Below are 17,955 nucleotides of genomic sequence, written 5' to 3' on the forward strand. Positions count from 1 at the left end.
TGCTGGGATTGTCACATCTATCACAACTGCCGTCTTCTGCTCCACATCAACCCCCACTCTGCTGGCCAGCAGGTCTGTCTGGAAGTGGAGGTCCCACAGGACCTTAGCCCTGTTAATCTCAGCCAGCTTTGGTGGCATCTTATGCAGAGACTTGGGGACTTCTAGTCCATGTGTGGCACAGCTGTTCCTGTACACTGTCCCAGCTTGCAGCTCACACCCTGCTACTATGTGCTGGATAATGTCCAGGGCACCTTTGCACAGCCTGCAGCTTGGGTCCTGTGGGCTGTGATAGACTCCTGCACCTATGGACCTGGTGCTTTGGGCCTGTTGTTGTGCTGCCATGATCAGAGCCTCTCTGCTGTCTTTTAAGTCAGCCTCTTCCAGCCACTGGTAGGATTTCTTGGTATCAGCCACCAGGGCTGGACTGGGACAAAAAATCAGCCCTGGCATTTTTGGCGCAACTATGTCTTAGAAGCATTTGACACTGTTTTACTCTTATTCAGTGTGGGCATACCTTTTGCTAATAATACTTTTATACTTTTTTTTTCTTTTAACTTACTTTAGTAATGCTTAAATTGCAAAGGTTTGACGTATCATTTAGTTTTTTAAAATCTGTTATTTCACCTGCTTGAGGGCTTTTTAAAACATGTTTAACCAGCACAGAGGCTACAAATTAACTACTGTGCAGCCTTTCAGCACACCTTTAACCTAAATATCTAAAATGCTGTCATGCAGCCTAAAATGGACACTTGCTGCTCATCCAACACTTCTCGGCCTTGACCGTTTGCTATTTTATCAGATTTAAGGTGCCGTGGCTCCCAGATTTGGGGAAGTATGCAAATGTAAATAAATATTGATATTAATCAATCGCCACTGCTCATCACACTGCTGCTGTCTTCACCTACAGCAGAGTCTGCCCAAGCCTTGAAGGGGACCTAAGCAATATTTGATTTGGGGCCCCCTTCATACCACTTCAGTGTCCCCTGAACTTAATTGTTATTAATGCTGGAGGGTTAAAGTTTATTATTATTATTGTTTTTTTTTTAGGATATATTACAGTTTCAGCCTTTTCAATTCAGTTACATTTTATTTATACAGTGCCAACTCACAACAAACAGACATCTCAAGGCACTTTATAGTGTAAGGTAAAGACCCCACAATAATTACAGAGAAAACCCATCGTTCATCCTAATCTTAAAAATAGAGAGGGTGTCTGTCTCCTGAATCCAAGCTGGGAGCTGGTTCCACAGAAGAGGCGCCTGAAAGCTGAAGGCTCTGCCTCCCATTCTACTCTGAAGTATCCTAGGAACCACAAGTAAGCCAGCAGTCTGAGAGCGAAGTGCTCTGTTGGGGTGATATGGTATTATGAGCCAATGAAAAGAAGCCAATATGGGAGAAATCTGCTCTCTCTTTCTAGTCCCTGTCAGTACTCTAGCTGCAGCATTTTGGATCAGCTGAAGGCTTTTCAGGGAGCTTTTAGGACAGCCTGATAATAATGAATTACAATAGTCCAGCCTAGAAGTAATAAATGCATGAATTAGCTTTTTAGCATCAGTCTGAGACAGAAATATTAGAGTGTAGCCTACTCATTAAATTAGTGTTGTTACAAGTGTACAAATCTGGACAGTTAGAATAGTCTCTTCTTTCTTTTAGGAAATTGGCATTTGTAAAAAATTAAAACAAACCAAAAAAGTTTCATGACAAATGTGGGCGAGCTTGGGGGGCCCTGGTGGTCAGGGGCCCTATGCAGCCGCATATGTCGCCTATGCCTCTGGCCGGCTCTGCCTACAGCTGCTGTTGCTGCAGCATTGCTGTTACAGAGGACGTGGAGGCTACAGCAGCGACCATGTCTGTGATCTTCACACATTTTGTAGCATCTACAGAGACACTCTTTAATTTCTTCACATGTAACTTCTCCGCACCTCCTTTCTGGTTTCTCCATATTGCCTCTCCTTTAACACACACGCTCAACACTGAAACTACTAGCGGGAGTAGTTTCAGTGTTCCGCAGAGAAAGGGTGGGGCCGCTTTCATCCTATATCCTGATTGGTTCTGTCCACTGTCTATATTGAAGATGGGCCAGTGGGCCGCCCCCTCTAAATTGTGGGCCGGTCTCTTAGAAAAAAAAAGGGAAGAAAAAAAAATCCAACGGCATCGGCCCCTGAGGACTGTCGGCCCACCGGGCAAATGCCCAGTACGCCCGATTGCCAGTCCAGCCCTGTCAGCCACTTCCTCTATCTGTCAATGGTGCATCCCATGCAGACGTTTAGTTGTCTGTCATCACTGTCTGTCTTCAGCTGCATGAGGCATTCTTGGAGCAGCTCATCTTGGGGTGGGGGTGGGGGGTCTTCTTCCCGATGTATTCCCTGATGCTCTGTTTCATCCTGGATTATAGCTCTGACTCTCACAAATCCTCGCTCCTCCTCTTTCTGTTGCTTCTAGAGCCTCAAGGTGGAGACCTGCGTGAGGAGTTTTTGTGTCTTGCCATCAGCAGCATCGATCTCCTCCTGTGGCCAGCTTATTATTCCACCTGGGTATCTGATGTCTATCTAAGGTTTGAAGTGAATATTAATGATCTCTGTGAGTTCTGTGGTCTGAACAAAGTGCTTCCCAGAATATTCTGGACTGCTATGGTGATATTATTTCACTATGCCGTCTGTTTTCAGCGGAAACATTAACACGATGCTGTGCCTGAATTATGAGTTATTTTGTGGTAAACATTATCCCACAAATGATAAATAAAGTGACAAACCGTCACAACGCTGCGGTCTCAGCTGCTGCAGAGGGTCTCACGGTGCCGTGAACATGAACACGTATGATGAGAGAAAAATGTGGATGTCTGACATGAACACATTTTTTAGGAAAAGTCTGAAAACCTGAGTTCTGAGACTTTTTTTGTTAATTTTCTAACCTTAAGACATTTTTGCCTTTCCTTCTTTTTTCAATCAGCTGCAATAATCCTGCTGAAACCCACCTGAGGTAATGAAATCTGGGAGTTGATCAATTAAAATAAATGAATTTATAACTGATGTGAACAGATGACACATGCACGGTTAATGCTGTTAAAATGATGTGTGGGTTTATTTATGATCACACATTATGCACAGAAATCCTGTTTTATGGCTCTGTGTTTATTACCTACACTGTTTCCTGGATCTGTGACAGATATTCTAACATGTACTGATGTCTCTGAGATTTTCAGTCATTTTGATGTAAAAAGGGAGCTTTGGCATGATGTTTCCAACAGATCTTTATGCCATACTTGGCTGTGTTGCCTGAAACTGCACCTGCCTCTGAGAGCTACCAACTGTTCATCCACACAGCGCTCAGTGTGAGGGACAGCGTGTTTGGGTAACAAACTGTCCAAACAGTCCTGAAAGCTACACGTTGGTCCACGGCCCGCCTGCTCCGGCTCCTGCATGTGCACTTCAGGATATCTCCTTATCTTGTTCCAGTCTGTTCAGAGGACTCATCATAACATAGTGATTAGACGCCCATGATGTCAAAAGAAAACATGCATATATTTCTGCAGAATTCTGCATTATCCTGCCACTCCAATAGGAGAAAACTGGGAAAAACTGCAGAGGAATTCATGGAAGGAAACCTTTCAATGATCTCACAGCTGGGCTCACTTGAAGGTTGAGCAGGTTACACCCTCAAAGAGGAAACATGCTGATACCTTTACAGGGACAGAAGAATGAATGCTGCAGGACTCTGTGCAGTCCTGTGAAAAAGAAAGCACACCCTCACTGCTTCCATAGGAATTAGAAGGCACATAGCAGCCAGGTGCTGCTAATCAAATGCACTTGATTAACTGATCATCAGCAAATGCGAGCGCCTCTATAAAAGCAGAACTGGAGCATTCAGGTGTGTGTTAATGTCCCAGCTAATTGACCCTGAGGTCAGACTGTGTGACGTTCAGAGAAACTGCAAGAAAAACCAAGAGCTCCAAATCAGACTCCACAGGCCTCAGTTAGCATGTTAAAGGTTAAAGTTCACAGTTAGAAAAAGACTGAACAAGTATGGTTTGTTTGGAAGGGCTGCAGGAGAAAGCCTCTTCTCTGCAGCACGGTTGGATACAGCACATCAGCACAAACACCTCAGACCTGCTGTAAGCATGGAGAAGGAGGGCTGAGAATTCGGGCTCCTGTAGTGCCTGAATGGACCATCTAGAGTCACTGTGAGGCCGTCTGTCCCACAGCTGAAGCTTTGGGTCATGCTACAGGACAGTGATCCTGAGCACAGCAGCAAATCTACAACAGAAAACCTGAAAAAGACGGTCCAGAGTCCAGACCTCCACAATCATGAGATAGTCATACGGAACATGATTACTTCATGTTATTGCTCATAAAGGTGGCTCTACAGGCTACTGAATCATGGGATGCGCTCAGTTTTTCACAGGACTGTATGTGTGTGACTCAAGGGTGGAGAATATAAATAATACTTATCTGACTGCATTTCCAGCACTGGATAAAAAAGGAAAACTTACTCAAAACATCAGGAAAACCTTTGGTTTTGTTGAGATCTGTTTTTGACCTTTGGACAAAAAGCTTTGGATGTTGGAGCTTTGTTTGGTAACAGAGTCACACGTTCATATTGCTCTATATTTTCAGTTATCCCCCCCAGGACTTCATTTTTCCTCCATATCTGTGCACAGAGGTACAAACTCGTGCATACAAATGCAGGACATGAAGTGTCACACGGAAAATGAGGAAAACTCCCAGTAATGCAGTAAGATCACTTAGAAATGAAGACTTATAGATTCAATCTTATACGCACTGAGGTGCAAACATGAGGTTGGGCCCGCCAAAAAGTCTTGAGAAGGGAGCAGCTGAAGGAGAGGAAGGAAAGAAATATTTCTGCTTTTATTTCAGTTTTTGGTGTTTTACAAGATGTTTAAATGCAAATGTGTGAGAGGTCAGTGTAGAGGAGGGAAATGACTTCCTGCAGGAGGAGCTAAGAACTAAAAAGAACCCCGAAACCAAAAAGGTTCAAATCTCCTGGGTCATATATTTTTAGATGTGTTGTATTGTTTCAGTTTGATTGTTTTAATTTATTTGATCTTAATTTTAAAGTAGTATATCATAAACGTGTAAAGCAGTGGAGGAAACGGTAAACAATCAGTCGGCCTCATGATTCAGTCTCAAACACTGAAGTTTCCTTACAAATGCAATGATAAATATTTCCCATCTCATCAGTGGGGAAAAGAACTCAGCAGTTCTTATCTTCAAGTCCTCAGTGCAGACACACACCAACAGATAAGTGAAGGAGTAATCTTTGCCCTCTGAGGCTGTTAATCATTCAGCTCTGATACTGGGAAAGTGGAGGAGCTGAAAGCCTGAAGCCCAGAGAGGACTCGCTCCTCCATCACTGCTGAGACGCCATGGCTGCTAAACAGTCCGAGGATTCGTCCAGGAACGAGAGGAGCAGACTCCTGCTGAGGATCAGGGAATTCAACCCCACACAGGTCTTCACCTGGTGAGTGAACAGAGCAGGCGAGAGATCGGCTTCAGTTACTCCTGTTTTTTCTGTCTAGCAAACTGAAGGTTTTTTCAGTTAAATATTGCTGGCAAAAACAAAACAAGAGAACCTGAGTGTGCTGCAGGAGCTGCAGGAGCTGCTGAGAGTGAGGAGGTTAATGAAAGGAGCACCTTCACGTTCTGTGGAGTGTAGCACAGTGTAACACAATGTAGCACAGTGTAACACAGAGTAACACAATGTAACACAGTGTAGCACAGTGTAACACAGTGTAACACAATGTAGCACAGTGTAACACAGAGTAACACAATGTAACACAGTGTAGCACAGTGTAACACAGTGTAACACAATGTAGCACAGTGTAACACAGAGTAACACAATGTAACACAGTGTAGCACAGTGTAACACAGTGTAACACAATGTAGCACAGTGTAGCACAGTGTAACACAGTGTAACACAATGTAGCACAGTGTATCACAGTGTAACACAGTGTAACACAATGTAACACAGTGTAACACAATGTAACACAGTGTAGCACAGTGTAACACAGTGTAACACAATGTAGCACAGTGCAGCACAGTGTAGCACAGTGTAACACAGAGTAACACAATGTAACACAGTGTAACACAATGTAACACAGTGTAGCACAGTGTAACACAGTGTAACACAATGTAGCACAGTGTAGCACAGTGTAACACAGAGTAACACAATGTAACACAATGTAGCACAGTGTAACACAGAGTAACACAATGTAACACAGTGTAGCACAGTGTAACACAGTGTAACACAATGTAGCACAGTGTAACACAGAGTAACACAATGTAACACAGTGTAGCACAGTGTAACACAGTGTAACACAATGTAGCACAGTGTAACACAGAGTAACACAATGTAACACAGTGTAGCACAGTGTAACACAGTGTAACACAATGTAGCACAGTGTAGCACAGTGTAACACAGTGTAACACAATGTAGCACAGTGTAGCACAGTGTAACACAGTGTAACACAATGTAACACAGTGTAACACAATGTAACACAGTGTAGCACAGTGTAACACAGTGTAACACAATGTAGCACAGTGTAGCACAGTGTAACACAGAGTAACACAATGTAACACAGTGTAACACAATGTAACACAGTGTAGCACAGTGTAACACAGTGTAACACAATGTAGCACAGTGTAGCACAGTGTAACACAGAGTAACACAATGTAACACAATGTAGCACAGTGTAGCACAATGTAACACAATGTAGCACAGTGTAACAGAGTGTAACAGAGTGTTTGTCTTTGACAGGCAAGCGTTCCTGTCTAACTCTCTGTATTGTAAAACAACAGAAAATGTCCATCATTCCTGACAAAATTTACTTTGGTGGATTTCTGAATGATATTTTTTAGTGAAATGTAACATTTTTTTTTTTTTTTTTACTATTTTTGGACACAAAACAACCAACATAAATTCAAAAGAAATGATGAAACAAATGTTTCAAATGAAAATTAAGTTTTTCTTGATTTTTGTAAATACAACAAACAACTTTGATGTGTGAGCCCCAAATGTGGCCTCCCATCATGTTTTCACTGATATCTGAGTTCAAAGTTCATTCTGTGGAGACAGAGAACCTAAATGAGTAACAGGCATCATGGGAACCTGACACATTTGTGAAATCATTGTCTGAACCTCAAAAGCAAAGTGTTGGGATCATGGTTTTAGTTTGTTTATGTGTGCAGAGTTGTTACACAGTGTTATCTGTGGGTCCTTCTGGTTAATATCTGGCTTTATTATATGTGTAACTAGAATGATGGTGCTTGAAGTCCATGAAGTCTTTGGGTGTCTGTAGAAAGCACAGAGATTAAAGAGATTAAGTCTTAATTTAAAATTTAAAACACATGAATATTTTAAGGCTCTGCATCGTTTCTTCATTTTTCAGTTAATACAGCAGATTGTTTTAAAACTTGAACTATTTTAAAGATGCAGGAAGCTTAAAATGATAATGAATGTAGTTTCAGTGCGAGTGTGTGCGTCATGTTAGCGTTTGTGGTGAAAGATAACACTGTCAGGCTGAGGAGAGTGGTCCACACACAACCAGATCACTGACATATCTAACAGATTCATTTATGTCAAGCTAAAATTTACAGTCTGTCATACTTTAGAATATTCCTCACATTTTCTTTCTTTGGAAGGTAAACAGATTATTGTGTGTGTGTGTGTGTGTGTGTGTGTGTGTGTGTGTGTGTGTGTGTGTGTGTGTGTGTGTGTGTGTGTGTGTGTGTGTGTGTGTGTAGAGCATCATGCACAGACCAACTGTCACCTTCAGTCTCCACGTGTCCACTCATGGAAGTTGTTGCACTGCAGCAGTAAAACGTATTTTTAGCCATATTTTTGCGGAGGTTTCCTTCATGAACCTGTGACACCACGACTGCAGCGGGCTGCTGGTTGGATGGTGATGGCTGCATTAGCATAGATAGCTTTATCTGAAAGAACCATAGGTTAAAATTTTTGCAGAGAAGAAGCATGGAAGAACTTGCTTTAAGAGGGGAAATATGACATCTTAGATTATGAGATGTGATTGATGCTGTATGTTTTATATGAGCATGTGCAGCATGGAAAGCTAAAGTGAGCAGTGTGTTAGTAATACTGGAAAACCTCCATCAGCCAAAGACGTTGTGTAAAGTGTAGAAAGCATATAAAGGTTTGTATATGTGTGTTATACAGACTCCTCTGCAGACAGAGAGGAGGCTGCATCCATCACATTTTCCTTTCAGTCTCCATCAGAATAACAGTTGTGGTTGTGCTGCTGCCTCCTGACCTGTGTTAAACATCTCTCTCAGGCAGCTGGCGAGGACTCTGGCCATGGGTCAGGGGCTGGCGGGGCTCATCTGTGGGACGGCGGTCACCTCCCAGTTCCTGGCCTCAAACTTCCACATGAACACACCCATGCTGCAGAGTTTCCTCAACTACCTGCTGCTGACTGTCAGCTACACCAGCACGCTGCTGTGCAGAGCAGGTAACACTGCAACTGATAGGTTCAGATCATTTTAATAACTCAGAGAACAAACACACAACTCTTTTGAACTTGCGCAAGGAGGAGAGATCCGTTCCTTGAACTCAGCTCTCAGCTGAGCGGAAGTTATCTGTCCTGGCGAACTGCTTCCTGCGCAGCGCTTTTATTCGGATTTTCACAATAAGATCACGTGGGTTACATCAAACACAGTTTACAGCATGTAATAAACAACATTCTTGGCTTTTCCCTTACCATATATGGTCGTAAGCATACTGTGACATGTGCGCATGTAACATGGCGTATACGAGACACGTATCCTATATGTGTTCTCTGCAGGCCGAGAGCAGCCTGCAGGTAACTACAACTTCCTTTGTAAAAATTGTTACCACGTGTTCCCATTTCAAACATAAAAACAACAGTATCATATGTACATAAAACAACTTATAGAAAATATACAAACAGAAGATATGATAATTTATAATAAACAGAATGGAATTTATACCATAACTCCAACAGCAACACCCACCTCAGATTAAAGTGGAGGTTTGTGACAGATCTGGCAACACTTTTTGGCAGAAAAATGAAATCTTTTCATGCACTATTATGAATTATGAAAGTTATTTTATGAGAGTGTTTTTTGGAAATTTGTTTTTCTTCATAAAATTTCAAGAGTTTGGTTGTATGTTTGTGTAAATATGTCTTTGTTAAGTTACATTCTCTTTAAAAGGAGCAACAAAGGCTTCTATTTGATCTTATTTACATCAGCTGTAACTCTACAGTAAACATCCAGATGATGTTAATAGATGGTTTGCAAAACAAATAATAACCAATAAATGCAGTGAGCCACGTGTCCTCAGGCCTGTTGGTGAAGCAAACGCATCAGTACTGAAGTTCAGGGGTGCTCCCCTTTAAAATGCAGGGGATGGCAGTTTTTTACAGATTCTGCAGAGACGATGGTGGAAGTACCTGCTGCTCGGCCTGGTGGACGTGGAAGCCAACTATGCCGTGGTAAAGGCGTACCAATACACCACCATCACCAGTGTGCAGGTGAGTCGACGTGATGGCAGAGACTCACTTTAAGAATGTATTTCAACATGTTATCAAAGTGTGCATAATGCCAATATAGCTCACTAAGCTCAGGGTGCAGCCTCTCCTCTCAGAGCTCAGTCTAAATAAAAAGTCTAACCCTCCAAATTCTCTGAATGTTTCTGCCTCCAGCTGCTGGACTGCTTTGTGATCCCAGTCTTGATGGTTCTGAGTTGGTGGATTTTGAAGACTCGTTACAGGCCGATCCACTATGTATCCGTCTGCATCTGTCTGCTCGGAGTGGGGGCCATGGTGGGGGCCGACCTGCTGGCTGGGCGAGACCAGGGCTCCGGTAAGAAATCCTCCAAAGAGTTCAGTCGCTAATTCAAACTCCAGACAGCAGACCTTAAGGTGTTTAAGGAATCCTTAAAGAGAGCCAGAGAGGAAAATGCAAATCCTTTATCAGGACAGAGGTGATGCACCAAAGGGAGGCAGCCAACAAGAGTCTACACAGTCACGCACGAGAGGATCAACAACCAGAATCATAGAGAGTATGAAAGATGGATCAGGCCTAGAACATTAAGCCAACTCACAAGTGCCTTAATCATGCATTCTTTTTAATGGCCAACAGGGGGCGATTCCTTCCAGTTACATCAAAGGATATCATTACCCTCGCTTAAATCATTTTTTTTTTCACAAATGTTTTATTTTTGCTTAAATCATCATATTTTCAGTGTTTGGTTCAGTTTTTGGTCTTGTCTGAAAAACCTGTAAACCTGTATGACTTGGGCCATGATTTTATTATTGATTATTCGTTTTATTATTATCATTATTTTAAGAGGCTCACAATGTTGGAAAACCGCCCTCCGCTTCCTCCCACTTTATGGCCTCAGTCGCCAGAGGCCAGCAGTTGCAAATAAAACAGGAAATGACTTTAAGTTTTACATAAACAGAATCCTAAATCATAACAAATGTGATGTTTTGGATTTAAGTGAAAGAAAAATTGAGCCCATTTTAAAGTTTAGTTCCTGTTGTGAACATTTGAAACCACTAACCGAGTAGTGCAAGTGCCTAAACCAGGGAAAGGATCGAAAGTGTGATGAAAAAAGCTCGACTGAGTGCAACACATACAAAAGAAGAAAATCAGTGTCTCCTGGCTTATAAACTCATCCCACTGCCACCCTTCCTCCATCCTCATGCTGACTTTGGAGGTCCCTAAGCTGTCTCAGTCCTCTGTGCCATTTGTTCTAAAAATGTTCTGTGAACATTATGTTTCAGTGTTTCAGTCGTGTAGCAGGAGAACTTTTGGTAAAATGGGGATCTGGGATGAGAACGTGTTGCTGCCTGTGCATGATGTGCAGATAATCCAACACTGTGCCACCATCAGTGATGATCTGGCTTTCCTCTCCTCAGCCTCCAACATCTTGTTAGGTGATGGTTTGGTGCTGCTCAGCGCTTCGCTGTATGCGGTGTCTAACGTGTGTCAGGAGTACACCGTGAAGAACCTGAGCAGGGTGGAGTTCCTGGGCATGGTCGGCCTGTTTGGCACCATCATCAGCACCGTACAGATGTAAGTGTGTGCGACTGGCATCAGCTCTAGGATTCAGAAGATTTTGTGGTTTCTCTGGTGTGTTTTTTTTCTTTATTCAGGGTGATCCTGGAGCGTAATGAAATTGCTGCTATCCAGTGGAGCTGGGAGATCGGTGAGTACTAAGCTGACACAAACATTTTGAAGACTGCTCACATTAGCACATTTTGCAGCTATAAACCTCACTTAAAGGCTCTGCAGTATCACTTAAGTGGACACCTGTCAGAGCAGTAAATCTCTCTGGAAGTAAAGTGATTTTTCCTTTGTGTTTGAGTGGTTTTTTTAATACTAACATGAACTAACAGTGGGCCTGTCTCCTCTCAGGGCTGCTGTTTGCTGCCTATGCACTGTGTATGTATGCTCTGTACAGCTTCATGCCCATAGTGATAAAACGGAGCAGTGCCACTTCCATTAACCTCTCCCTGCTCACCGCCGACCTCTTCAGCCTCTTCTGTGGGATCTTCCTCTTCCAGTACAACGTGAGTGCACACTTATATATTTTATATAACTGATAATCCCACCTTCCGAGCTCTGCCTCAGGAGGACACTGAACTGGCACTTTAACCCCCTCCCCACCACTAGACTGTAATAACAATTTGATGTAACAGTGCAGACTTTAATATAAAGCTTCACATCGTCTGTCAATGTGCTGATCCTACAAAGGTCATGGCTGTAGGAGCCATCCAGGGTATTCCAGTATCTTACTCCACCTTATTAATCATTATCACAGAGGGAAAGAGTTCATGATTAATGTTATTAGAAGAAGCCCACCATCGGCAGGACCTGAAGTTTTATTTGATGCTTCTAGCAACTTAGCAGTCTTCGCTCTGAGTTTATTAAACAACAGCAGGGGAGTATTTCTTTTCATTCACCTCTTTTCACTCTGTTTATACTCCACTCTGCAGTTAATCATTAGTTATTATTAATCTCTGTCTCTCTTCCACAGCATGTCTTTTGTCCTGTCTCTCTCCCCTCAGCAGATGACCCCCCTCCCTGAGCCTGGTTCTGCTGGAGGTTTCTTCCTGTTAAAAGGGAGATTTTCCTTCCCACTGTCACCAAGTGCTGCTCATAGGGGGTCATTTTGACTGTTGGGTTTTCTCTGTATTATTGTAGGATCTTTACCCACAATACAAAGCGCCTTGAGGTAACTATTTTTTGTGATTTGGTGCTATATAAATAAAATTGAATTAGTCCGTCTGTTAGTTGAACCGCGGATCCAGGAGGAACAATGCAGATTTCATCCTGGTCACGGAATGCTGGACCAGCTCTTTATCCTCTCAAGGATATTCGAGTGTGCGTGGGAGTTTGCCCAACCAGTCTACATGTGCTTTGTGGACTTGGAGAAGGCATTCGACCGTGTCCCTTGGGGTATCCTTTGGGAGGTCCTGTGGGAGTATTGGGTGTCTGGCCCATTGTTGCGGGCCATTCAATCTCTGTACAACCACAGTGAGAGCTTGGTCCGTATAGCCGGTAATAAGTCTGATTCTTTTCCTGTGGGTGTTGGACTCCGTCAGGGCTGCCCTTTGTCACCGATTCTGTTCATAATTTTTATGGACAGAATTTCTAGGCGTAGCCAGGTGGCGGAAGGCTTCTTCCTTGGTGGCCTCAGAGTCTCATCTCTGCTTTTTGCAGATGATGCGGTTCTGTTGGCTTCATCAGGTGGTGGCCTCCAGCTCGCAGTGGAACGGTTCGCAGCCGAGTGTGAAGTGGCCGGCCTGAGAATCAGCACCTCTAAGTCTGAGGCCATGGTCCTCAGCCAGAAAAGGGTGGAGTGCCCTCTCAGGCTCAGGAACGAGTTCTTGCCCCAAGTGGAGGAGTTCAAGTATCTCGGGGTCTTGTTCACGAGTGACAGGAGAAGGGAGCGGGACATCGACAGACGGATCGGGGCTGCTTCTGCAGTGATGCGGACGCTGCACCGGTCTGTCGTGGTGAAGAGGGAGCTTAGTGTAAAAGCGAAGCTCTCGATTTACCAGTTGATCTATGTTCCTACCCTCACCTATGGTCACGAGCTTTGGGTAGTGACCGAAAGAATAAGATCGCAAATACAAGCGGCAGAAATGAGCTTCCTTCAAAGGGTGGCTGGCCTCTCCCTTAGAGATAAGGTGAGGAGTGCGGCCATCCGGGAGGGGCTCAGAGTAGAGCCGCTGCTCCTCCACATCGAAAGGAGCCAGTTCAGGTGGCTCGGGCATCTGATTAGGATGCCTCCTGGCCGCCTCTGGGGTGAGGTGTTCCGGGCATGTCCCACCGGGAGGAGGCCCTGTGGTAGACCCAGGACATGCTGGAGAGATTATATCTCTCAGCTGGCCTGGGAACACCTTGGGGTCCCTCCGGATGAGCTGGAGGAGGTGGCTGGGGAGAGGGAAGCCTGGGCTTCTCTGCTTAGGCTGCTGCCCCCGCGACCCGGCCCCGAATAAGCGGAAGAGAATGGATGGATGGATGGATGGATGGATGGATGGAATTAAAAAATGTAATTGAATTGTCAGCAACACAGACACCGAGAAAACACAGCAAGCTCACATAGTAATGAGTAAACTCTGGGTTAGGTCTGTTAGCATCTGATGCAGCAGAATTTGAGGAAATACAACATTTTTCTCCAGATTCTGGACTGAACATGTTTCCCTGAAATGGTGTGGAACCAAGCAGGGGCTGAAAATAAAGCCAATGAAAGGTGAAAAAACTGGAGTTCCTCTAAAAGTGATTTAAAGCTGGCAGCAAAGTCAGAGTCAAGTTGTTGTTTCATTGCCAGATTTTCTTTTTGTGTTACACCTGAATTGTACTTATTTTTTAAAGATATTTTTTGGGCATGTTTGCCTTTAATGGATAGTGGTGCAGAGAAGATTGAGAGGAAAGTGAGGACACACAGCAAAGGGCCACGGGTTGGACTCAAACTTGGGCCAGCTGCATTTTGGCCAGATGGTTGCCTGCTCATCCACTCAGCCAGTCTGGACTCCCTGAACTGTACATATGTGGTGAATCTATGTAGAGCCTGTGACACAGTCTATGCAAGTGGCCAATAATGCTTCCAGCATGTATACCTGTGCAGGCTGGGAGGTGCACATCAGGTTACAGTGCAGGGTTTTAGAAGGGTTTTCAGTAACAACGTACCTATCGAGGCCTGTTTCTCTTCTTTTACATTATATATATTAAATTAACACAAATTTGCTACTAAACCTGTGATATATCCCCCAAAACTTTCAGTTTCACAAAAAAAGAAGCACTGAACACACATAAGATTTTCTCTTTGTATTGTGACACTTTGATGGGTATAAATCTTTGACAGAGCTTACAGGCTTTTTTAGTCTGGGTCTGGTGAGAATCATTAATGATGTTTCTTCAAGGAGTTATTTCCAGCACACACACACATATAAACACAGTCTCATCCCGCCTCCTCTCTGGGTCACAATGACCTGCTGAATGTTAATGAATAATAACCATAAAGGTTAAAGTGCAACATGTTCCCGTGCACAGCTGCATGTTTGTGTACAGCTCATGCATGCATGTCACTGATAAACAGTGTGGAACTTAGCACAAAAGGGCAGTTCAGTTCAGTTCAATTCAGTTCAGTTCAGTTCAATTCAGTTCAGTTCAGTTCAGTTCAGTTCAATTCAGTTCAGTTCAGTTCAGTTCAGTTCAGTTCAGTCTGCTGAGAGGCTGGGAGACTTCAGGAGCACTTCTCCATCATCTCTCTGTTCATCAATGTCAATTTTATTTCTAGAGCACATTTAAAAACAACATTGTTGACCAAAGTGCTTTATAAGATCAACTACAAAAATAAGCAAGATAACTTCATAGGTGAATAAAATAGAATAAAGCATAGAACATAAAAACAAAGAAATACAATAAATATTATGCAATAAAACAAACTAAACAAGAGACCCCACAACATAAAGCCTGATGGGACTCAAACTGAACTTGAATTAAAAGCCAAGGTAAAAAGGTGAGTTTTTAGAGAGGATTTAAAAGACTGTATGGACTCAGCAGTATGAATATAAAGTAGCAGATTATTCCACAGTCTACAGCAAAACCCCGATCTCCTCTATGTTTAAAATGAGACCTCGGCTGCACTGAGAGCATCAGGCTAGATGATCTCAGTGCTCTTTTGGGGTTATATAGTTTGAGCAGTTTAGCCAAATAGCTGGGTGCCGTTCCATTTAAGACTTTAAAAGTAAGTAAAAGAATCTTAAAATCAATACGAGACTGGACAGGGAGCCAGTGTAAACCTGCTAAAACTGGAGTGATGTGTTCATGCTTTCTAGTACCTGTTAAAAGATGTGCAGCAGCATTTTGAACTACCTGCAAGCAATGGAGAGATTTTGAGACCCAAATACAGAGAATTACAGTAATCCAATCTAGAGGTGATGAAAGTATGAATATGTTTTTCGAGGTCCTTTGGAGGAAGGTAGGATTTTGCTTTGGCAATTGGCCATAACTGATAGAAACTGGTCTTTACAACTGTGTTCACTTGCTTCTCAAATTTAAAGGAACTATCAAAAAGCACTCCAAGGTGTCTGACAGGAGCAGCAAGAAGTGAGAGGGCCAAGGATATCAGCTATTTTATCCACAGGGATACGACTTCCAAACACAATAGTTTCTGTCTTGTTTTCATCACACTTTCAGTATCCCAGTAACTGTGCAGGCGACACTTTTGTATTTGTATATCACCAAATCACAACAGCAGTTGCCTCATGGTGCTTTATATTGTCTACAATAATACAGAGAACAGTCAGGAAATATGTGTTTGGTGGATTATTTCTTTGTTGAGATGATGCTTCTTGGCAATAAATCTTATACAGTTGGAAAGCCTGTTTATTTCCCTTAAATGGAGCCACATCTGTTAGGAAAAAACATCTGTGGGTTGAGCAGCGGAGCTGAGTAGGTCAGCTGACAGTTACCTACAGTTTATTACCTACAGTCTTCTCTGCAGATGCCAAACAGCTGATCTGGTTTTGAGCCTCTGGTACTCCAGGCTCGGTGATCTCAGTGCAGAGAGATACGAGACGAGATTCTGCAACCAGAATGAAGCTCAAAAATCCAAGTCAAATAAAAAAGTGGAACTATTTGGAGCCAGAGGGGTGATCTGAAATGTGTTTTCTGGCACTGACTGAGAAAAATGTGTTGCACCTACAGAGCATTACCAGCTGCATGTACAGTGTATCACAAAAATGTGTACACCCCTCACATTTCCAAAGAATACATTTACACTGTTATATAAGCTGCACACAGACTACTTTTCATTATGTCAAAGTGTCATTTTGTCAGTGTTGTCCCATGAAAAGATTTACTTAAATATCTGCAGAAATGTGAGGGGTGTACTCACTTTTGTGATACACTGTAAAAGATTGATGTAGCCACCGTGATCACATCCATTAATTTACAAATGAATCTGACTGAAACACCTCAAAGAATCATTCCACACACTCCTGGATTTTGTTCCTTTAACATTCCCTATCTGCTTTCTTCCCCACCTCAGTTCTCTGGCCTCTACATGGTCTCGCTGGCAGTCATCCTCATTGGCTTCATCGCCTTCAATGCTGTACCGACTCCCACTGCTGCCACAGACTCCAGCACCTCGTCCTCACCAACCTCTGCCTGTGAGGAAGGCCGCCATGAAAACCCTGCAGCTGCTCAGGGAGACGCAGAGGAGCTGCAGCAGGATGGAGAGAGGAGGAGGAGGAGAGCTTCATCACTGAGTTCCTGCAGTGAACAAGTCAGCACGAGAATGTGAACAGCAGCTTTACAATCCTATATGTATTCTTAAACATGTATTTATTGAGTTTTGCTTCTATACAACACATACGGCACATGTAACACACAACAGACAATCACGTGAAAAGCAAATAAAAGCAGTGATTTAAATGTTAGTGTTTAAAGCTGTGCTGTGAGTCATGCTGAAGGACATAAACCATCTCACCTCAGAGTATGATCCAAATACAGTTTGATGCATCATAATTATTTTTGGATTCCTGAGACCTCCACTATGAAGCAGGACTTTGGTTGATCCAGGTAACTTCAGGGTTAACGAAGGTAGTTACTTCCTCCTGGGGTAATCACCGTGGTAACTAAGAGATCAACAGGGATGAAATCACTGCCCACTGACCAATCAGATCTCCAGAAAATACCTCACTCGGACCTCTGAGGGGGAGCAGGAGGGTCTAAAGTTTTCCAGTCTGTAAAATCTTTGGTTTCCATGATGAGCAGCAGCAATAAATATAGATTCATAGACTCTACTTTAATTCTAGTTTTTATTTTTCCAATTTTACAACAATCTTATTGTTCTGGGTTAAAATATGATGCAGAATTTTGTTTAATTTTTAATCTTTCTTCTCAAACAGCAGCGAGTCTGCAGCTGAGACAGAACAGGGTGAACAGCACCACCCTCAGGCTCAGGCTGCACACGTCTGCATCCACGTGAACACTGAACCACGTGCTGCACTGTTAATGCATTGATTCGGTGATGCAGAAAATGGATAAATGTTGTTCTACCTGATTCTGATACACTGCTCTCTGACACTGCTGGAAGTGCAGCTACCAGAACACAGAACACACACACCAAGAACACACCTGTTCAATCAAGTTCATTTCATTTGGATCTGCAGAGAAACTGAAGCGATTTCCACGCCTCCTTCATCAGGCTGTGGGACAGGAAGCTTTAATGTGTTCGTAGTGTCAGAGCTCTGATGTGCACCTTAGAAATAAACAGCAGCACTGAGCGTGCTCAGAGTGTCAAGAGACAACAGCGAGACAGGCAGGATGTGGACCCAAAAACACGGGACTCAGAGTCAGACATGAACTGAAAACAGCTTTTATTGCTGTCGAGAGGCAAAAAATAACCAAAACACAGACCACAGAGCTGAAAACCAGT

The 17,955-nt window shown here is 43.2% G+C and overlaps 1 protein-coding gene across 2 annotated transcripts; it reads left to right on the plus strand.

Annotated features, from left to right (window-relative positions):
* Positions 1–5,319: 5,319 nt before the first annotated feature.
* LOC115790981 (solute carrier family 35 member F2-like) lies at positions 5,320–17,320 on the plus strand. Of its 2 annotated transcripts, XM_030745037.1 has the most exons (9): positions 5,320–5,478; positions 8,307–8,482; positions 9,399–9,526; positions 9,698–9,857; positions 10,919–11,075; positions 11,156–11,208; positions 11,418–11,444; positions 11,539–11,572; positions 16,564–17,320. In XM_030745037.1, exons 1-9 carry the CDS (start codon positions 5,384–5,386, stop codon positions 16,781–16,783), a joined length of 1,050 nt encoding a protein of 349 aa, XP_030600897.1. In that variant the 5' UTR covers positions 5,320–5,383; the 3' UTR covers positions 16,784–17,320. The 2 variants fall into 2 exon arrangements, with proteins under 2 accessions (XP_030600897.1, XP_030600896.1); XM_030745036.1 differs by having other exon boundaries at positions 11,418–11,572.
* Positions 17,321–17,955: the final 635 nt, after the last annotated feature.

The sequence above is a fragment of the Archocentrus centrarchus genome, chromosome 13, assembly GCF_007364275.1.
Source record: "Archocentrus centrarchus isolate MPI-CPG fArcCen1 chromosome 13, fArcCen1, whole genome shotgun sequence".
NCBI lineage: Eukaryota > Metazoa > Chordata > Actinopteri > Cichliformes > Cichlidae > Archocentrus > Archocentrus centrarchus.

Excerpts from the sequence above, each read along its gene's own strand:
- LOC115790981 (XM_030745036.1), top strand. The coding sequence starts at position 5,384 with ATGGCTGCTAAACAGTCCGAGGATTCGTCCAGGAACGAGAGGAGCAGA. Across the intron at positions 9,527-9,697 it reads CCACCATCACCAGTGTGCAG|CTGCTGGACTGCTTTGTGAT; the intron begins GTGAGTCGACGT and ends TTCTGCCTCCAG. Across the intron at positions 11,209-11,417 it reads CCAGTGGAGCTGGGAGATCG|GGCTGCTGTTTGCTGCCTAT; the intron begins GTGAGTACTAAG and ends GTCTCCTCTCAG.